This window comes from Camelus dromedarius, chromosome 7 (genome assembly GCF_036321535.1).
Source record: "Camelus dromedarius isolate mCamDro1 chromosome 7, mCamDro1.pat, whole genome shotgun sequence".
Lineage (NCBI taxonomy): Eukaryota > Metazoa > Chordata > Mammalia > Artiodactyla > Camelidae > Camelus > Camelus dromedarius.
In genome coordinates, this window is record NC_087442.1 from 66,950,716 (window position 1) to 66,968,983 (window position 18,268).

The 18,268-nt window shown below is 39.8% G+C and overlaps 1 protein-coding gene and 1 long non-coding RNA gene across 3 annotated transcripts in view; one reads left to right on the forward strand and one right to left on the reverse strand.

The window, feature by feature from the left end:
- Positions 1 to 18,268, reverse strand: part of GRM3 (glutamate metabotropic receptor 3) — a 207,442-nt gene that overhangs the window by 75,499 nt on the left and 113,675 nt on the right. The window contains exon 2 of one of the 2 annotated variants that reach the window (XM_010977994.3): positions 12,260 to 12,868. The exons of the other annotated variant lie outside the window; for it this stretch is intronic. Within the exon in view, the coding sequence (XP_010976296.1) occupies positions 12,260 to 12,727 (468 nt within the window). The 5' untranslated portion in view covers positions 12,728 to 12,868. The remainder of the gene's footprint in view (positions 1 to 12,259; positions 12,869 to 18,268) is intronic. 2 annotated transcript variants of the gene reach the window in all.
- LOC135321707 (uncharacterized) lies at positions 9,054 to 16,409 on the forward strand. Its single transcript, XR_010381713.1, has 3 exons — positions 9,054 to 9,191; positions 15,089 to 15,243; positions 16,292 to 16,409. It is a non-coding gene; the product is annotated as an uncharacterized LOC135321707 (long non-coding RNA).

Consider the following 18,268-nt stretch of genomic DNA (forward strand, 5'->3'; position numbering starts at 1 on the left):
TTTGCATTTGGTGCTGTTCACATATCTCTTTGGGGCTGTTTTCTAAGAATAAGCCTACACTTTTGTTTTTATCAGACATGCAGTGCTGAATGCTTTGTTTCATTCTTTTAATTAAGTGATTATTTATAAGCCTGGAGGAGTACCATGGAGTGCTGAATTTTGAACCATCTGCTGCCTCCTAAGCCAGGTTATTACATGAGGCAAATTTTAAACGTTGTAATGGTAAGAGACCTCAGTGACTCTCCTATTCGGATTGATCACATGCCATTATTCACTGTACACCATCCCAGATCGGCTTGTATTTTAAACTGGAACTGGAGGTGGGGTACAGTTGAGAAACTGCCTGAGGAATTCAAGCTGTTCACATCCCATGAGTTATCCGCTCATAAAGGGTACCAATCATATTGTCATTGCAGAAAGGATTAGTCACTTTTTTTTTTTTTTTGGACCACACTACCTGCAGCTCATCTGGGACTGTTTTGCATGGAAACAGCCGACTGGAACCCATGTGTGAAGGCCAGAGATTAAGCTGGATTTAGGAAATCATATAATAGAGTGTGGCAAATGCCTACACTGTTTAATCTGCCAAAGTCACTGATTCTTACATGCCAGGAGCCCAAAGAACACTCTATTCAAAGATGTATATTGTCATTCCCATTAACATGACTCAGTCATGATGATTTTACACAGACATTCCAGACAAAGGACTCCTTAATCATGGCAGACATTTTCATAAATGGCTTGAGTTAACCCTGATTTCTATCCCTCCCCCCTCCTGAAATCATCACATGCAACACCTGTGGTTTGCAATCCAGATAGATAACTTTCATCTTCTTCATTTGTGACTAAGGAGTTTCTGAATAGCAAGATCACCCATTGTGACATTTTCGTCACTCATCACTAAGGCTGAGATGCTATGCTAACCACATAGGATCCCTTGAATCACATTTTTTTTTTCCAGGAGACCGGCCTTCTAAGACATGTCAGGTTTCTTGTCGTGACAGTGCCACTCCACATTCAGCAAGGGTCTGTCTTGCTCCCTTACTAACAGATCAGAGTCTCAGGAATAACTTTGTTTCCAACTAGACTTAGCCAGTACTTAGAAAAGGAACAAGAAGGTGTTTTGCCCACTGAATCAGTCTTCCCCTGCTCTTTACTCCCCTTTTCTGCCGTAAGTTAATTTTCAAGAGAAGTCATGGGTCTGAATTGGTTTGAGTTGCAGTCCCTGACAATAAGATCAAAAGGTCTCTGGCATAGCTGGTCCAGTGTGCGTTAGTGTTTGCCAGCAACACCTGAGAAAGGATGATTCCAAGAATGACTTGATACCAACAGACTTGCCAAAAACACACCCTTTAGTGCCTTGGATATTGATTTTTGACAATGTCTCTTGAGGATTTAACAGCACAAGTTAAACTAATCCATATTTTCCTGTGGCCCCTGAAGTCACTTGGATGAAGTATGATAACTATAGTCTTATCAGTAAAGAAGGCATTCCTGTCCATTTTGATTGCTAACCAAAGTCCAAAAACTGTTGAGTATGCCCTGGGAGAGCGCTGAGGGCTGTAGCCTAATTTTAAAAAAAAATTATCATTTACTTCTAAGGTCCTTTGGCAATAATTTAGGGCAAGAGTTATATACCACATTGTTTGTAGCAAACAGAACCATATTATGCATGGTTTTCCTGTTGACTGTTCATTACTTCAACAGAGCTGTCAGTTACAAAAGCAAGTCGTATAGCTGTTCAGTGCATAGTATTGGAATCAAACAGGCCAACATTGGAATACCAGCTCCTTCTCTCACTAGCTGTGAAATTTGGGCAAGCTATTTTAATTCTTAAACTTCAGTTTCCTCTTCTGTAAAAAAGGAATAATAATAATAGTCTCCGGTTTGTGAAGTTGTGTAAGGATTAAATGACAACACGTGTGAAACACTTAACTCACTGGCTGGCACATGGTAAATGTTCAAAAAATGATAGAGAAGATGAGACTGGCTAATCCAGCAATCATTCATTCAGCAAACTTGGATCGATGCCAATTTTACAAGGCACTCTTTGCAAATGTAGGTTTTTCTAAGATGAGTATTGTACCGCTACTACCCTGGTGGGACACAAAGAAACATGCCAAGGATAAAATTTTGAGATACAGCTACATGCACAAAAACACAGGTGAAGGAACAACTTCAGGTAAATCATGGCAGGCTCCCATATAGAGGTAACATTTATACTTGATCTTGAAGACCAAGTGAAAGTTGACCAGGCAGAGAAAGGGAAAGAAAGTTTTCAGGCAGAAGGAAGAACACAAAGATGGAGATGGTAAAAGGCACATTTGCTGTAATTGTATCATATGGTTCAATATTATCAGCGTACCCAGTACCCTCTAGGGATTAGTAGGGTGAGGAAGGATAGAGCCACTGTGGCTGGACTGGTAAGTATTTTATACACTATGCTAAAGAGTTTGGATTTTATTCCTTAAGAAATGAAAAGACATTGCCATTTGCAGCAACATGGGTGGATCTAGAGATGACCATACAAAGTGAACTAAGTCAGATAAAGACAAATACCATATCATATCACATGTATGTGGAATCTTAAAGGACGCAAATGAACTTATTTACAAAACAGACTCACAGACATAGAAAACAAACTTACAGTTACCAGGCAGAAAGGAGGAGGGAGGGATAAATTAGGAGTTTTGGATTTGCAGATACTAACTACTGTATATAAAATAGATAAACAACAAGGACCTACTGTATAGCACAGGGACTTATATTCACTATCTTGTAATAACCTATACTGATAAAGAGTATGAAAACGAATATACACATATTTGCATAACTGAATTACTATCTGTACATCAGCAACTAACACAGCATTGTAAATCAACTATACTGCAGGGAAAAAAAACTAAATAAAAAAAATTTTAAATGAAAGGAATGACCTGACCAAGGTTATGTTCCAAAAAGACTACAGTGGATGACATCCAACTTGAAAAGCAGGAGTCAGGGAAGGGTGATCAGATGGACAGCAGACTCATTCTGACTCAGGCTGTGACTCTTTGAAAGCCAGGGACCTTGTAATCTCCATAACGATGAATAAGCTAATAATAGAAAGGTCAAGATTGGAGGTTTAAAGAAAAATTTGAGTCCACATAAAAGCATTTATTTGGTTGGTAGTAATGACTTAAGTCCTCGTGTCTTAATTTGTTTTCCTGTTTGTGTCATTACAGGTTATCTTGAGTCCTTCTTGGAAAGAAGCAGGTCATAAATAATTTTCACTGTTGGAGACTACAACAGCTGAAGAACTTTTAAATTCCTGGAAGCATCTCAGAAAAAAAGTAATATAAAGACTTTCTTCCATGTAGAAATAAAAACTGAGAGTCAGTTAAGTAGACTTTGATAACAGCTGAAATTCACGGGATGTCACTAATGTATATTTATTGTTGCATTTCTTTTTTTTTCCTTTATTACATTTCTTAAAATCTGGTGTGCATGATATTCCTTAAAACTATTGTGGCAACATCAGTAATATATGCTTAATGCATATGTGTAGTTTTTATTTTGCTGGAAAGTTACTTTTTTTTTTTTAGTAGAAAAATTCTAAACGAATTATAGATGAGGTGTTCAGTGACATCTGTTTTCCACACTGGGAGAGCTTAATTGCCTGGTTTGTATTCTACGAGGCCTCATTGTGAACCTAATGGCAGCTGCCCAAATTGGAGATGCAGGGCCTGGGAGGGACCAGCTAGTTGCTGGGTTGTGCGCCCTGCAAGTTCAACCCCATTAAGTGATGGCAAATGTCTCAAGATGCTTTGCTGTTCTGGCCACTTGGCAGGGAAGCCTGGTCTATATTTGGAATATAATTTTTGAAGGCGTTGCTCCTCTTGTATTCTCCCCTGTGCTACATTCCCTCTGTGGGATTGTAAAAGTCAAGTAGCTGGCATGAATCAACACTTTGTCACTAGAAACAGAGGGATTTCCATAATATACCAGGTGGTGATGTCAAAAATAGCGACACCACAATTTTAGTGTTCAAAGTCCCACTGATCCACCGCCTGGAGTATCAGCGTTTGCTTAGAGTTTAACTGCAGGTGTTTTTGGAACACTGGTCTTAAATTTTCAAAGTCCACTAATTGGAAAAATACTCTGTAAGTTTTCAATGGCATTTTTCATAGACCAGTAAAAGCAGTTCTACATTAAATCAGTGGACTTTCATTATTATAAACTGCTAAGTGTTGGCTCTTTCCATATTGAAACACTGAGCCCTGTATATATTGATTCACTAAAAAGGCATATATTTAATGGTGTTTTGGAAAGTGAACTTTGTGGTGTTAAAGCAACATCACATCTTAGGTTGAACTAAAAGTGTCAGGAGTCCTATGTTAATGAGCTTACCGATTAATCTATAGTCATATTATAAAACACTTGCTGATTTCTCAGGAATGTGTATTCCTTGATTTTCATCTCATGACCTCCATCATGGACACCTGACCACCACAGAAGCTGGTTCTCAGCCGTTGGCCATTCTGTTGCCCTGTGGACAGTAGTCCTGATGGTAACCTCTTGTTTTTCATGAGTACTTTCCAAGTAAACACATGACAGAAGGGGAATTAATTAAGGAATAAATTAACTCCAAAGCAAAGGAAAAAAATAGTGCATCTTAGATAATTACCCCTGGAAAGAAATTTCTACAATGAAACAGTGTTAACAAAAGCATTTTTAAATTGCCTTTCTCTTGCCTCCCTCCCTGTGATAGTGTTTGAACAGCCTTGCCCTTTTTTGGAGGAGGAGAAGGGGGAGCAGTGGAGAGAGTTTTCAAAACATCAGCTTTGTGAGATTGCTTTAGAATGAAAAGTTCTGGGAAGGAAATAAATAAAAAGATTCTTTCTGAGATAACTTCTGAGTCAGGTTTTTCTGAGGCTTAGACCCAGGGAGGGCAGGGATCAGGAGAGCAGTGAGGGGGGCAGGCTATCTGGATGCTAAGGTTGACTCCACTACTTGAAGTGGTAGAAACTTGAACTTGGTACTTGACTTTTATGAGCCTCAGTTGCTCTTGGAACTGTTCCTCTTGGACTGGAGGTGTTGAAAGTTACCAAAAAAGCTAACATAATATCTGCTAAAATCTAAAATGTTTAATTCTCATTATGTGTGAAACACTATTTTTTTAAACTGTTTTTCATAGATTTTCTCATTTAACTCTCACAATAACCCAGTAAAAGAGGTACTATTACTATTTCGGTCTTAGACATGAGGAAAGAAGCAATGAAGGATTAAGTAAGCCCCAGTCTGCACCCAGAGTTTTAATCACTGAGCTGAAATTTTTCAAGAAGGCATGCTAAAAATGTATAGTTGTATCTGTGCTATGATGATTGTATTTGCAATATTAAACTCATTAAATGCAACTATCATTTTTACATTTCTAGCGATAGAGAGACACTGAATATAGATTGGTAGATGGATTTCTAATGCTGTCACTCTGCTTTTCTTAAGGATGGAATGGTGTTTCTTTCTCTTGTGTTAGCTACGGGCAAGACATCTGGCATAGTCAGCACTCTGCCTATTCTTTCTGTGTTGAGAATGCAGAGAGCTTGAGTAGGGTGAGGACAGGGCTCTAACCTAATTGGAAATGGTCCTGGGTGCCCAGCTGCATTGAGCCTTGGGTAGTTGTCTCTGGACTATTCAGTCTAAGGACAAACTGAGTGCAGCCCTTAGAGCTGCTCTCAGATCAAGGCATCTTTTGTCGCCCTCGCGTAGGCAGTAGAGCTGAGGAGGGTGGGGGGGCTTCAGTCTCATGTCCTCACTTTGTGACATCGTCTGTCTTTTGTATCAAACAGTTTTCTGTTGTAGGGAAATGCTACTTTTTCATTTATGAACATCCAGATTGATCTAGAATAGGAAGATTATAGTTGTGAACTGCAACCCAAGATTCATTTAGGGGTTTCCAGCCTTCTGGACATAGGGCAGGTTATCATTCTGTTAATTCTCTCAATTCATTCAAAAAAAGCATTTACTCTCAACCTCGTAGAGGCATTATTCTAGGTGTCCTCAACACAAAGACAAAAATGTGTGGTTCCCAGACTCAGGTAGCTTCAAGTTAAGTGGGAGACTAGATATGCAAAGGAAGAGTTATATTTACTAAGACAGTAATGAGATGTGTGTTTATGTATCAGGAGCTTGCGAAAGATTTCTCAAAAGAATTAGGGTTTGAGCTGAGAACCGAAGGAGAGAAGAATTTGGCAAGGCTACAGATGGCTAAGGGACAGTGCGTTCCAGGTGGAAGAAACACTATGTTCTCTCCTTTAGGAAAGAATGTGCAGTATGATCCAGCAGACTCTGAGAAAGCATCTTTCCCAGGACACTTCAAAGGCACGTTTTCTGTGTACGTGGACCTAAAACTCTTTTTCCTGTTCACCTCCATTCCTCCCTCATTCTGTTATTCCCTCTGGTCTCTTAGTACTTACGTTATCAACTGATTCTGAGGCCCTCTACTTATACCTGTTTTATGTACGAACTTGACATCTCCTCATTTGCTTAGAGATGTCTCAGGGACTCATAAGATGTCTACTCTTTGTGCATGTTATTTTTGCCTTCTCTCTGCTTCACATTACCTAGTGGTGTTACTAGTGATTACAATAGTGTACTTGCTGCACTTAAAATACATATGTTTAATCAGTGCATATTTTCTGATGAAAAATGATTTTATGAGTGCCCTAGTTGTAGTAAGTACATAATTGAGATGCTTGATTCACCAAATTCACAAAAATACTACTAAATCAAATGAAGTAATGATCGATTGGACTTCTTCAAATTCATCCTGATGGAAAAGAGCCTTTTATTTACTTAGCTTCATGTTTTCAATGCTTCCTTTATAAACAATCATCCTAATAGTTGAGTATTTTGCTTGATTGACATATAATTACAAAATTAAGAAATGCCCTTAAATGCAATATTTATACAATTATTAGTAATTATTAATAATTATATTGTTATATTTGTATACCATATATACTTATACATAATTATGTAAATTAATTAATAGCTATTAATTAATCAAATACTAATCTGCTGCTTCAGTCTCCTCAATAACAGACCAGCTTTTGTTTCAGTAACTCCAGTGACAGATGACTCTCTTCTTTACACCCTCCTCCTTCCAGCCTCTCTGTTTCATTTCTAAGAACTCCTCCTTATGTTGGCCCTAATTATGCCTTGCTCTGAATTAGTGATTGTCAGTAGGGGAAGAGGGTAATTGTGTAATTCGGCAGTGTATGGAAACATATTGGATGTCACAACTTGGGATGCTGTTGGCATCTAGTCTGGTGGGTAGGGGCCAGTGATTCTGCTGACTAACCCACAGTGCACAGGGCAGCTCCCCACAAGAGAAGTGTCCAGCCTGGCGGGGCCAAAGTTCAGAAACTCTGCTCTAGATCTTTTGAAGTGCATTCGTTTTTTCATTCAGCAGTCTGTCTGATACTTGGACACAGCTTCCCATATGAATCCTTTTTTGTACCTCCCCAAGTCCTTCAACTATTTTTATGATGCTTCTATAATAAGATCAGTAATTCATATGTGATTCTTCCCTAAAGCATTTGAATTGAAAGGAGGAATGAGTCATTGAGGGAGGGTGATGCTTAATACAAAAATGACCAGTGCTGGTCTGCTTTCACACTGTGGAACTGAGGGGAGGAGGAATAATATACTGGTGTCTTTATGGGCTGTTCTTCTGACCCCCATCTAGATAAAATCTGGGAAACTCACTGCAAGGGATTTAGTTTGAGTTATTCTTCGCAGAGATGTGATGTGAGCAGTGCATGACATGTCCAAATCCACATCGTGGTAAATGTTATAATGACCACCTTTCAGGGCTAGAGAGTTCCTGGGATGTGGTTATTGCTAAAAATTCTGATAAAGGGTCTGACTGTACCCGGCATGGGGAAGAGGGAGTGAGATCCTTGTAAGGCTGTCTTTTGCCTGTTTTATGAGCTTTCTAAACTACATACCCATTTGTGGCTGAGGTTACTTTAACACTCAGGGACACAACAAGAGCTGGGTCAACTTACACCTGTCATGTTCCAGCTGAAATTTGCTCTGGCTAGGCAAGAAGAACCGAGGAAATGATACCTCCTCTGCAAAGAGTCAGGGACACTTTAAGAACATTTCAAAAGAGACTTTTTTTTTTTTGACTGAACAACTTATGAGCTCTAACTACAGTCTATTTGAAAAAGCACAAGCATAAACACTGCTTCAAAATAAAACCATGTAGACGATTGTCTCACTAAAGGCAACCAACCTGATTCTCTTCTTGAATAAATACTATTTTCCTCCAAGTGGGTGGATTGCAGGCTTATAGAGAAGAGCAGGGTACAGACCTAAAAGTGCTTTGAAAAGAAACTTACTCACCCGAGGAGGTGAATAGAACAATGCATATTTGCTACTAAAGAAGGATTTTGATTCTAGCTTTTATTGATTACCAAATTTAAAAAAATCATTATGGTTGCTTTATAAAACGGACCACCACAGAGTGGTTTGTCTCACTTACTACAAGTGCTGGGAAAATATCCAGGTTTTCCTCAATGGTGATACAGATTAATCCAGCGAATCATTAAGAATTTCTCCTTTCCTGCAGTTTTCACTATCTACCAGCAGTGCCAGTTGTATGAACCGACAGAGCAGAGGGTCTCCCCTCTGCTGACTTCCAGGAGGATTCTTCATTAGTGGGACAATAACGAGAGAAGAGGAAACTGGAGAGAAAAGTGTTTTCAGAAGCCATCCCACCAGTAAAGCAATCTAGGCTGAAATGGGGGAGATTATAACGTCTAAACTGATCCAACCACAAAAGAGGAGAGGCACAAAAATGATCATTCTGGATAATTCTCTGTCTCAATAGGCAATGTTGTGACTGAAAACTCTGTGATCTGGCCTGGGACTGGATGCTACTGTTACATGATAGGAATTTTTACAGTTGTGTAGTAGATTTATACTAGTACATTTTCCCTACATTTTAACCCTCTTTTGTTCCCCTAGCTCAATTCAAGCAAAGACGCTTTCCAGTAAATATTCAGGAAGTCAAAAGTCATTAAGAATGGATGGCAGAGTTGACTGATGGGCGTGGGTCTTTGTGGCTGTACCAGCTACAGGCTGTTACCACAGTTACTGGACACCAGGGCATAGGATGGAAATCAGTCCAGGAATAAAGGGAGGTGAGTGTGAGTGGCACCCAGAAAAATCCTCTCTCCTAAGTTATTTCCCTCATTCATGTACAAGAGTGTCTTAAAGTTGCTATTAGAAGTGTATTGCTTTGGATTGCTATTGACTTTTTTTTAGAATTCTTATTAAAAAATATGTTTCAAAAGGATGACACACTTAAATTCTTGGCTTTCTAAGAGCCCTTAAGACCTCTTTTCATTCATGATGCTTAGCTGAGAGCAGGGCCCTGTGGCAAAGGGTTCCTTGGAAGGCTGCCTGGAGGTCAGCATGTAGACAGGTGGCTCCACCTCCTCCCTTACTTTCACGTGGGGACCAGTGTGAGGCTGAATCAGAGCCTGAGCAGTCAGGACACCTGGGGACCATGGAGGGTGGAGTGCAGCCCTCTCTATCCTTTCTCCTCTGGCTCATCCCTTTCCTCTCATGAAGGTCTTTGTCTTCTCTCACTCAGACACCTGCTACAACTTTCTAATGGGCCTCCTCAGATCTACCATCTCACTTACACTGCGGCCCAATTATCCTTTCTCTCATGCAGCTTTCATTCTGATAGTCATCCTCAGAAGCTTTCCAAAAGTCATTTCTTCCCCTGTGAGCCACAGGATCATATTCTGAATTGCAGTCACTGTCATTTCACAGGAGTCCCATACCCACAGCCAGATTTCACATTCCTTGAACTCAAGGCTGTGTTCTCTACACCTGTAGTGGTGTCTCTGACTTCAGTGCAGGACACACCAAAGGAGCTTGATACAGATTAGCTGCTGCTGAAGCACCTGGGGGACCAGCAATGATTCCATGGGACTGTTTGGCCACAGAGTTGGTGTTAGATGTGGCTCATCCACTGATTTTTTCTGTAATTTTAGGGACATAACAGTTAGCATTTATTGAATCAGTTAGTTTCTTAGTAAGGCATTTCCCATGGATTCACTCAATGTATCCTCTTAAGAACTATTTAAAGCGGGTGCTGTTTTCCACATTTTATGGGTGAACTAGTCAGTGGTGGGGCTGGAATTCAAACCACTGTCTTTCTGGTGCCAAAGTCTGTATCCTTTTCAGTATAGCACGATAGTTTTGGTTTCTTTATTAACACTGTGGAGTCAAAAGCCATAGCAGCCTTTGTGACTTTATCATGATATGGACCAGATAAGTGAAATAATAAGCCAGGTCCTTCGATGGTTAAGAAATGACTTTTTCCCTTTGAACAAGTACAGGGTTTTAATAGCCCACATTTTTTCCCTAAGACAGTCTAACCTCTTTTGAGGTGTTTGTAGGTAATAAAAAAGTAAAATTAGATTACAAAATCTATTTGCCTGGCATAGTTTGTTAATTACTTTGGATAAATAGATATTTACACATCTGCTGTGGTACGCTATTTTCTGCACTGGGAGAAACTAAGGTTAGAAAGGCATATTTGTAAACCTTTAGTGGTGATAATTGGTATAATATAAATATTTATAAAATACTTGGCACTCATCTGGTCAAATTATTACTGAAGTATTTTATATTTTAGTTCTCTATTTAGTTCTCTACCACATATATTTTAGTTCTCTCTTCTCAGATAGCAAATTCTGCCTTTCCTGATCCAAATATAGAAATAGTGGTAAAATTAACATGATATGCTTTGAGATGTGCAGTATTTCCTGTCCATCTAATGGAGTCCAAGGGTGTTTATGAAAAACCAGTTATCCTCATTACTCCTATTATGCGTGTGTGCGCTGTAGAAGGAAAGAAACTTGCAGCAGTCATTTAGAACAGCACAGAACTGTATGTAGAATTTTAAACACCACGGATCTCTGATGTAGAAATAAGGTTATTCCAAGCAAATAGAGCCAATTTAAGTGATTTGTGACATATACAGACAACATGAGTGTCTTATGACTTCTTTTAGTGCTTGGGGCTTGTATTATGGAAGTTTGGTAGGAGGCAAAGTATATGACTCTTATCTTACAGATTTTTATTATTGCCACATTCACCAGAAAATGTACTGAACTTCAAGTAGCATTTAGAAATCACTTGGGGCAGCTAAAAGAGCACAAAAGTACATAAGATCTATCTGAGTTCTAGTTCACGTGCTACCTACCAATGAGTAGTTTCCATGAAACCAGTATTTCTAGGACTTGGGAAAATGAGGCATTTGAGCTGGATGATTTCTCAGCTCTTTTCCACCTCTAAAATTCTGTGACCCTGTGAGCATTGCAAGAGTTTGACTAATATGTTCCTTCTTTGCCTAACAAAATTATGAGAACCAATTATCAGCTTTTTATCTAGTTTAAGTTGTGTGCTAAATTGCTCCTCTCTTTTTTTTTTTTTTTTGATAGTAATTATCTCGCATCTCTGCATACATTTTCAGGTTTATACCATGAGAAATTATTTATAATTTATCTCTGAATAAAACAATGCTTGGGAAAAAATTAGTGTGGAAAAAATAGAGCTCAATGATTTTGTACCTTCTTGTGGTTGATTGTATTGATGGCTTTCAGTCATGACTGCCACATAGTCACATCCTTTGTGATGTAACTTTGCAGCACTTTTATGGTGGGGAGCACCTATTTCCCTGCTCCTTGACCCTGGGCTGAGCCTTGTGAGTTGCTTTGGCTCGCTGGACATTCACAGATGGGATGCAAGCAGAAGCTTGGAAGGGGTCTGTGCAGTTTGATTTGCATCCTCTGCCATCACTCTGAGAAGAACATGCCTGGGTTAGTTTACTGATTCCAGGTGGAGGATAAGGGACAACCTGGAGCAGCACCACCCTCAGCTGAACCTAGCCTTGATCAGCTCACTCCAGCCAATCTTCAGACTTGTAAATAATCAATAATGGTTGCTTTAAGTCACTGAATTCTGGGGTAGGTTGTTAGGCTGCAGTAGCTACCTGATGCATCTCTAAACAATTTTCTTTACTGAAGTGCTATTCTGGCTGCAAATCTATATTATCAAATACCCATAGAAATAAACAATGACAAGTTTAACATCACCCATTGATGAAGTTATTAGGATATTCTCCTTTTGTTCCCCCAAGACATAAAACCAAAGAGACACAGTGTTTTATCAATAGTACTGCTAATCTTACCTGTATGGAAACACTGCTGTAAGAGCCGCCAATGACGCCCGCAATGAGTAGTGGGATATTTTCTTGAATAGCATAGGATCCATCAGGGCACATATACTCGGCTTCATCCACTTTAGTTAGAGATGCCCTGACAAACTCCAGTGATTGCTCTAATGCATAGGTATCCCTTGAGCATGTATCCAGAATGTGTACACCCAGCTTTACTCCTGGGAGCAAGTAATTGTCTTTGTTAATTTCATCGATAGCAAACAACATGGCTTCCAGGCGTTGGATCCCTCGGTCTTCGTTGATTCGCCCACATTCTTCAGTTCCAGTGCCTTTTTCATTAATAGGAAATAGGCCCCCCAAAACAAGGTCACCTTCTATTTTAATCTCCCTCCTCAGAAAGTTATGGTCCCCTAAAGAGAGTAAAAATCCCTTTGAAAACAAAGCTAAGGTAAGAACTTGGAGTCTTGTCAACATCTTCATGAATCCTTCTGTACCTCTGGGAGATATCAATGGATGGTGCCAATGTTGCCCACTAGTCTTCCTCTCTCATTTCCAAGCTGGATCTTTGGCCTGTCCTTCAAACAAGGGAGGAACAGACTAACAGAGCCTGTCACCAAATTCCTAAAGAGATAAAAATTTAATGAACAAAAATGATAAAGAAAGTGACAGTGATTACAGTGATGGTCCCCATTCAGATCTTTGATGAAATCATGACTCAAATTACCTTTTGCTAGACACATGTGTACCACCGCACCAGGCACTCTCCCACAAGTATTCTCATCCAGTCCATACAACACACTGTGATGTAGATCTTAGGGGTCCCATCTCCCAGAAATGGACACCGAGGACTAAACAGGTAAGGTAACCTGATAAAGTGTACTGAGAATGGAGGTAGTGTTCAGGTGCCGATTTTTCTAGTGCCAAGTACACTACTCTCTCTACAGAGTCATTTACTTGGTTACTAGTCTTTATTCCCTGTCTTTCAGCTGTATTTACCAACAACTCCTTTTTATCCACTCTTTCCTTTCCAATTGGAAACAAAACAAAACAAAACAAAACAAAACAAAACAAAACAAAACACAGTTGTAACTCTGTCACTGTTTCTGCATTTCTACTACCACAGCCCCATCCTCCCTTCATAGGTGACCTCTTCAAAGGAATCGTTCCAGTATTGTCCTCACTTGCTCTCATCCCAGGTGCTCTCAGTCACTGCCATACAGGTTCTGCCTCCACCGATCTAATAAAATGGCTTTGGAGAAAGCTACTACTGACCTACTAGCTTCTAAATTCATTAAACCCTTTGGAGTCCTCATTTTACTTGACTTTAACTGAAATCTTAACTCTTTTCTACCTGTTCTAGGTCTCTGTTCTCATGCTTTTTTTCTGACTGCATCTCAGATTCCAGTGTTGAATACCCTTCCATCTCCACCCCATCCCTGGACTAGCTCATCTGCTGTTTATAGTTTCAGCTACCACTTAAATGACTGGCTAGGCTAACTTATGTATAAACAGCTCTACCCACGCATCCCTCTGACACCCCAGGGTCTACATGTGATGAACTCTCCCTTATCTCTGTGAATGGTTCTTCTTTGTCCCCAGGCACTCAAGCCAGAAACCTGCATGGAGAGCCCTTCCCACTGCGGCCCTTCCTGTTTTCTTCCAGTTGGCCACTAGGTTCTATAGAGTCTACCTACTTAACACGTCTTAAAGCCACCTGCTCTTCTCTGCCCTGCTCTGCCAGGCTCTTGTTATCTCTAACAGGATCATCACAGTAGATTCCTAAGGAGCTGATGCCAACCCCCAAAGCTGGCCTTTTTTGTGAATTAGGAAAAGATAACCTTCCCCAAGTGTGAAATTTTAAAATTTATTATTGTATAACCTGTATCATAAAGATGTTAGGGAAAGCAGATCGCTGGTGGTTGCCTCCTCCGGCCAGGGTCAGGCAACTCTTGACAAGGCTGTCACATTTAAGGGAGTGCAGTCAGTGAGTACGAGTGCTGGGGTTGGCACAGTCCATTGTAGCTAAGGACGCTTCCGTAAGTCAAGCTTCTTTTTACATTACAGGCTAGACCACATGCATCTTGTAGGAATCGGGCACAGCCCTGCTGTGGGGATCATGCTTTTGAGAGGAGGCTGGGGTCTTCCCAGGGACCTTTCTAAAATCCTAGTGTGGAGCTGTCTTGTTACATGCACACATAACCCAGTAGACCTACTGTTGCACTCCTGACACCCAGCTCCCTAGCACCAGAGCAAACACTGGTTGGCACGCTCACTCTGCTTGCCCACCCCTCTCCCCTAGATGAGGTGAGTTTATCATAGTCAGAGTCAGGTGAGAGAAGGCAAAGTAGGGACTCCTGGAGCACGGGTGCCCGCTCTTGTGTGTGTGGTCAGGTGTGCCTGTCTGCTGCTCTGCTTTGTGCTTGATTGTGTGCTGGTGATGTTTAATGAAGGAGCGGGTCTCTCCTGGCTGCTCCTGGACTCAATCAGGATGCCCGAAAGACATACCACCAATGCGATCTCAGATATGTTAGGGAATGTTGACAATCTGAGTGGTGTCCCATTGGAAGAAGTACTCTATCTAAGATATAATCTTAATTGCTGTTCAGGATGCTTATCTCTAGGCCCATCCATGTTACAGCAGATGGCATTATATCATTGCTTTATCTGGCTGAGTAGTATTCCGTTGTGTATATATATCACAGTCACTGTGCTGTACACCAGAGACTAATACAACATTGTAAATAGACTATACTTCAATTAAAAATTTTTAAAATATTATTTAAGGGGGAATAAAGAACACCTATCTCCTGTTAATCTATACCGACCTCTCCCTGTGTCTAGCTTGAAGAATGGACTTCTTCATGCTCCATGATCTTGAACCAGACTAGCTCTGATATCTTCCTGTTACCATGCCCCTCAGCTCCATCGCACCTCTACCCTCAAACCTTATGCTTCAGTCATTTGAGCTGTGGTCACTTCAAAGGACACCTTGGCTGGTGAGGACCCCTTGCTTCTGTGCATGTTTTCCCCTTTGTTAGGAATGACCTTCTACACCGTTTGTCTGGTAAACACCTGCTCAGAATTTAAGACTCAACAGTCGCTACCAGGAAAGGCCAAGAATTTTATCCTACCTTCCTTCCCCGGTCAAATCGTTTACCTCCTGCTTTGTGTTCAAGAGATATTGGCAGTTATTAATATTAATTCATATGTGTTTCCTTGTCTGCTCATGGGGAATACATGAAATGGCATAACATTTAGGATTTTTAAGTCTCAGGAAAAAAACAAATCTCAGCAAAAATATCCAGATGGGAACTAGTCCAGTGTTTGCTTTAACAATTTTGATATTTCTCCCTTCTCCTGTGAGCTGGCTTTAAAGCCCAGCTTTCCACAGGCTTTCTGTTCCTTTTGCACGAGGCAGTGCTGGGTGGTTTTCTGGAGACACACGAGTTATCTGGGTTTGGTTTTGTTTTTTTAGGTGTGAACCTCTGCACTCACAGCTGCAGTGATTGGAATGCTCAGTGTTAATCCAGACCCTTTCTGGGAGAGCTGCCACAGGGCACCAGAAAACCTAATAATAATAATTTTTAAAGAGGTTGATACTGTAATGGAATTTTTTTTTGGTTTCATACCAATTTCTGGTCTCTCTTTGATCTTTATGTTCAATTCCCTTTGAAGCAAAACTGCCGTGAAAGGCAAAAGACACTGTGATCATTATCACTAATGATAAAGAAGCAGAAATTAGCTCTATAAAATAATTGTTTTATGTGCCTGCTAAAAGAGAATAGTTAATTAAAAGAAGGTCATCAACACAGCCTTACCACGTATCTGTCAAAAATGTTATAGCGATCTCCTGAATATGAAGAAGGTTTGACTACTCAAAGAGTAAAGATGACTTTATCATTTATGGAAAACTTAATTCTCTTAAGAAAATGCTCTTATCCAAAGAGGACTTCAAATGAAACATCACATTAGACTGAAAGTAGTAATACGTGTCGGTCTGTTTCACAAGTAGAGTCTGCGTTTTGTTTATCTTTGTGTTTCCAGGACCTGGCATAGTATTTGCAATCCGGAAGAGATTCAACAAATATATGTTAAAGGAATATGGACATCCATGATAATTATGTTTGCAATAATTGCTTGCAGTTATGCGTGACTCTTTACTATTTTATCTGTGGCAGAGAAAATGAGAATTAAGGTACAGAAATCAGTTGTTTTATTTCATTATCTACCTCATCATCCCAAATCATCTTCCTCTATTATGCTCTTTGATGTTAAGACTGCCAACACTAGAGCTACAGGAATTACTTTGCATGCACGCAGGAGGGAATGTTGCCTTTGTATTTGGGAGTTGTAGCTGACATGGGTTTGTATGAAGCCAAGAAAGATGCAGCCTCACGTTGACCTACATTTACTTAAGTTTTCGGTCAAGAGAATACTAAATTAGGAACATGCATATATCCTATTCCAAAGCTTCAGAGGTGCATTCACTTATCAAATATTTATTGAACACGTACTTTGTCGGTGCTGATCCATGAACAAGATGCCCAGAATATAAACTTCAATCGTAAACAAATGAACATTACCCTTGCTGTCAAATAATTTAAATGTTTATATAGAGAATGATGGAAAAGTACTGTTCCTACTAATGATCTCCAACACTTGTGAAGATCTTTAAGTTTATCATGGGTTTCCTTTGACATGGTAATTATTATTAAGCTCTTGATTCAAAAAGCAATTCATTACATATTACATATATTATATACGTTTAAAAATTAGATATTCAGAACTGAAAAAGCAAGGTGACTAATAACAATGTCATGTAAAATAGTTTTCCTTTAAGCCCTTTGACAGGGCATCTTTAAGTAACACTTAATGTCGTCTTAGAAAATTATCAATTAAAAATCAACTAGAGTAATGTTTGAAAACACTGCCTCAATGTTTTCTTATTCACCTTTTCCTTAAAGCAGAATTTGAAATGATTAAGACTGTAGGGCCATGCATAATTTAAAAACACTTAGCATTATTTCAGATGAAGCCCTAAGAAACTGCAAAAACAGGAGATTAAAATTTAACATTGAAAAATAGACAAACATGCTTAATTCAAAGCAACTGTTTATCTCTGTGTAACAGCTTATCTGATTGTGGGAAAGGGCACCCACCGCTTCTTTTCAGGTTCCTTGCATTGTAAATCAGCCAGTGGCACATTCTCCGGATAAGCAGGCTCCCTACTGCAGCCACATTCAAATGCAGCCAGAGAATTGCAGCTCTGCCCTCAAAGTTCTCCATTCAGGGATGATGACTGATGTGTTGATCATAAACAAGCATGTGTAGCCCTCTCTGTAGACAACCTGCTCACCAATGTTTTATTAATTGGTGCATTAATGCAATCTCTGGGGTTTACTGTGAATATAACCCTTGGAAGGTGTGGGCAGGAAGCATTTCTAGACTCTGCATATGCTAATGGGTGTCTTCCTTCCTCTCTTGACTTTGCCCAGGGACTTAGTGTCAATAATGAAATCCAGTTTGACTCAACAAATAAATCGTTTATCCAGGGGAGCTGTAATGCCAGGAACCATGCTCACTCTTCCCTAGAAATGAACCCTTGAGTTGCTGAAGGGCTTTTGAGTGTACTCAAAGCCTGCACACCCAACCGATCTAGAGAAAATTTTGGGTCAGTGCTAGCATGTGCGATTTGACTATATATTTGATTATAAAGTTTTCAGCTGCCAGAATTATAGGCAATAAGAGACATGGCCTTTGTTCTGAGGCTGCCGTTTTCAGTTGGGTAAACAGAGACTGTCGCCGTACTGGTGTTTTTAACAGTGGGATGTATCATTGCACAATTCTACTTCTTTTATTCTTGCTACACAACAAAAGTCTCTTATTCCAGAAACCTTTAAGAAATTACTATGAATAGCTGACTATTTAAAATCCAACCCTTTTTTAGTAGATCTAGCTTAAAATTCTTATTCCTTTTAGCTTTCTGCATTTTTCCAGCTGTAAGGTGGTCTGATTCCATTT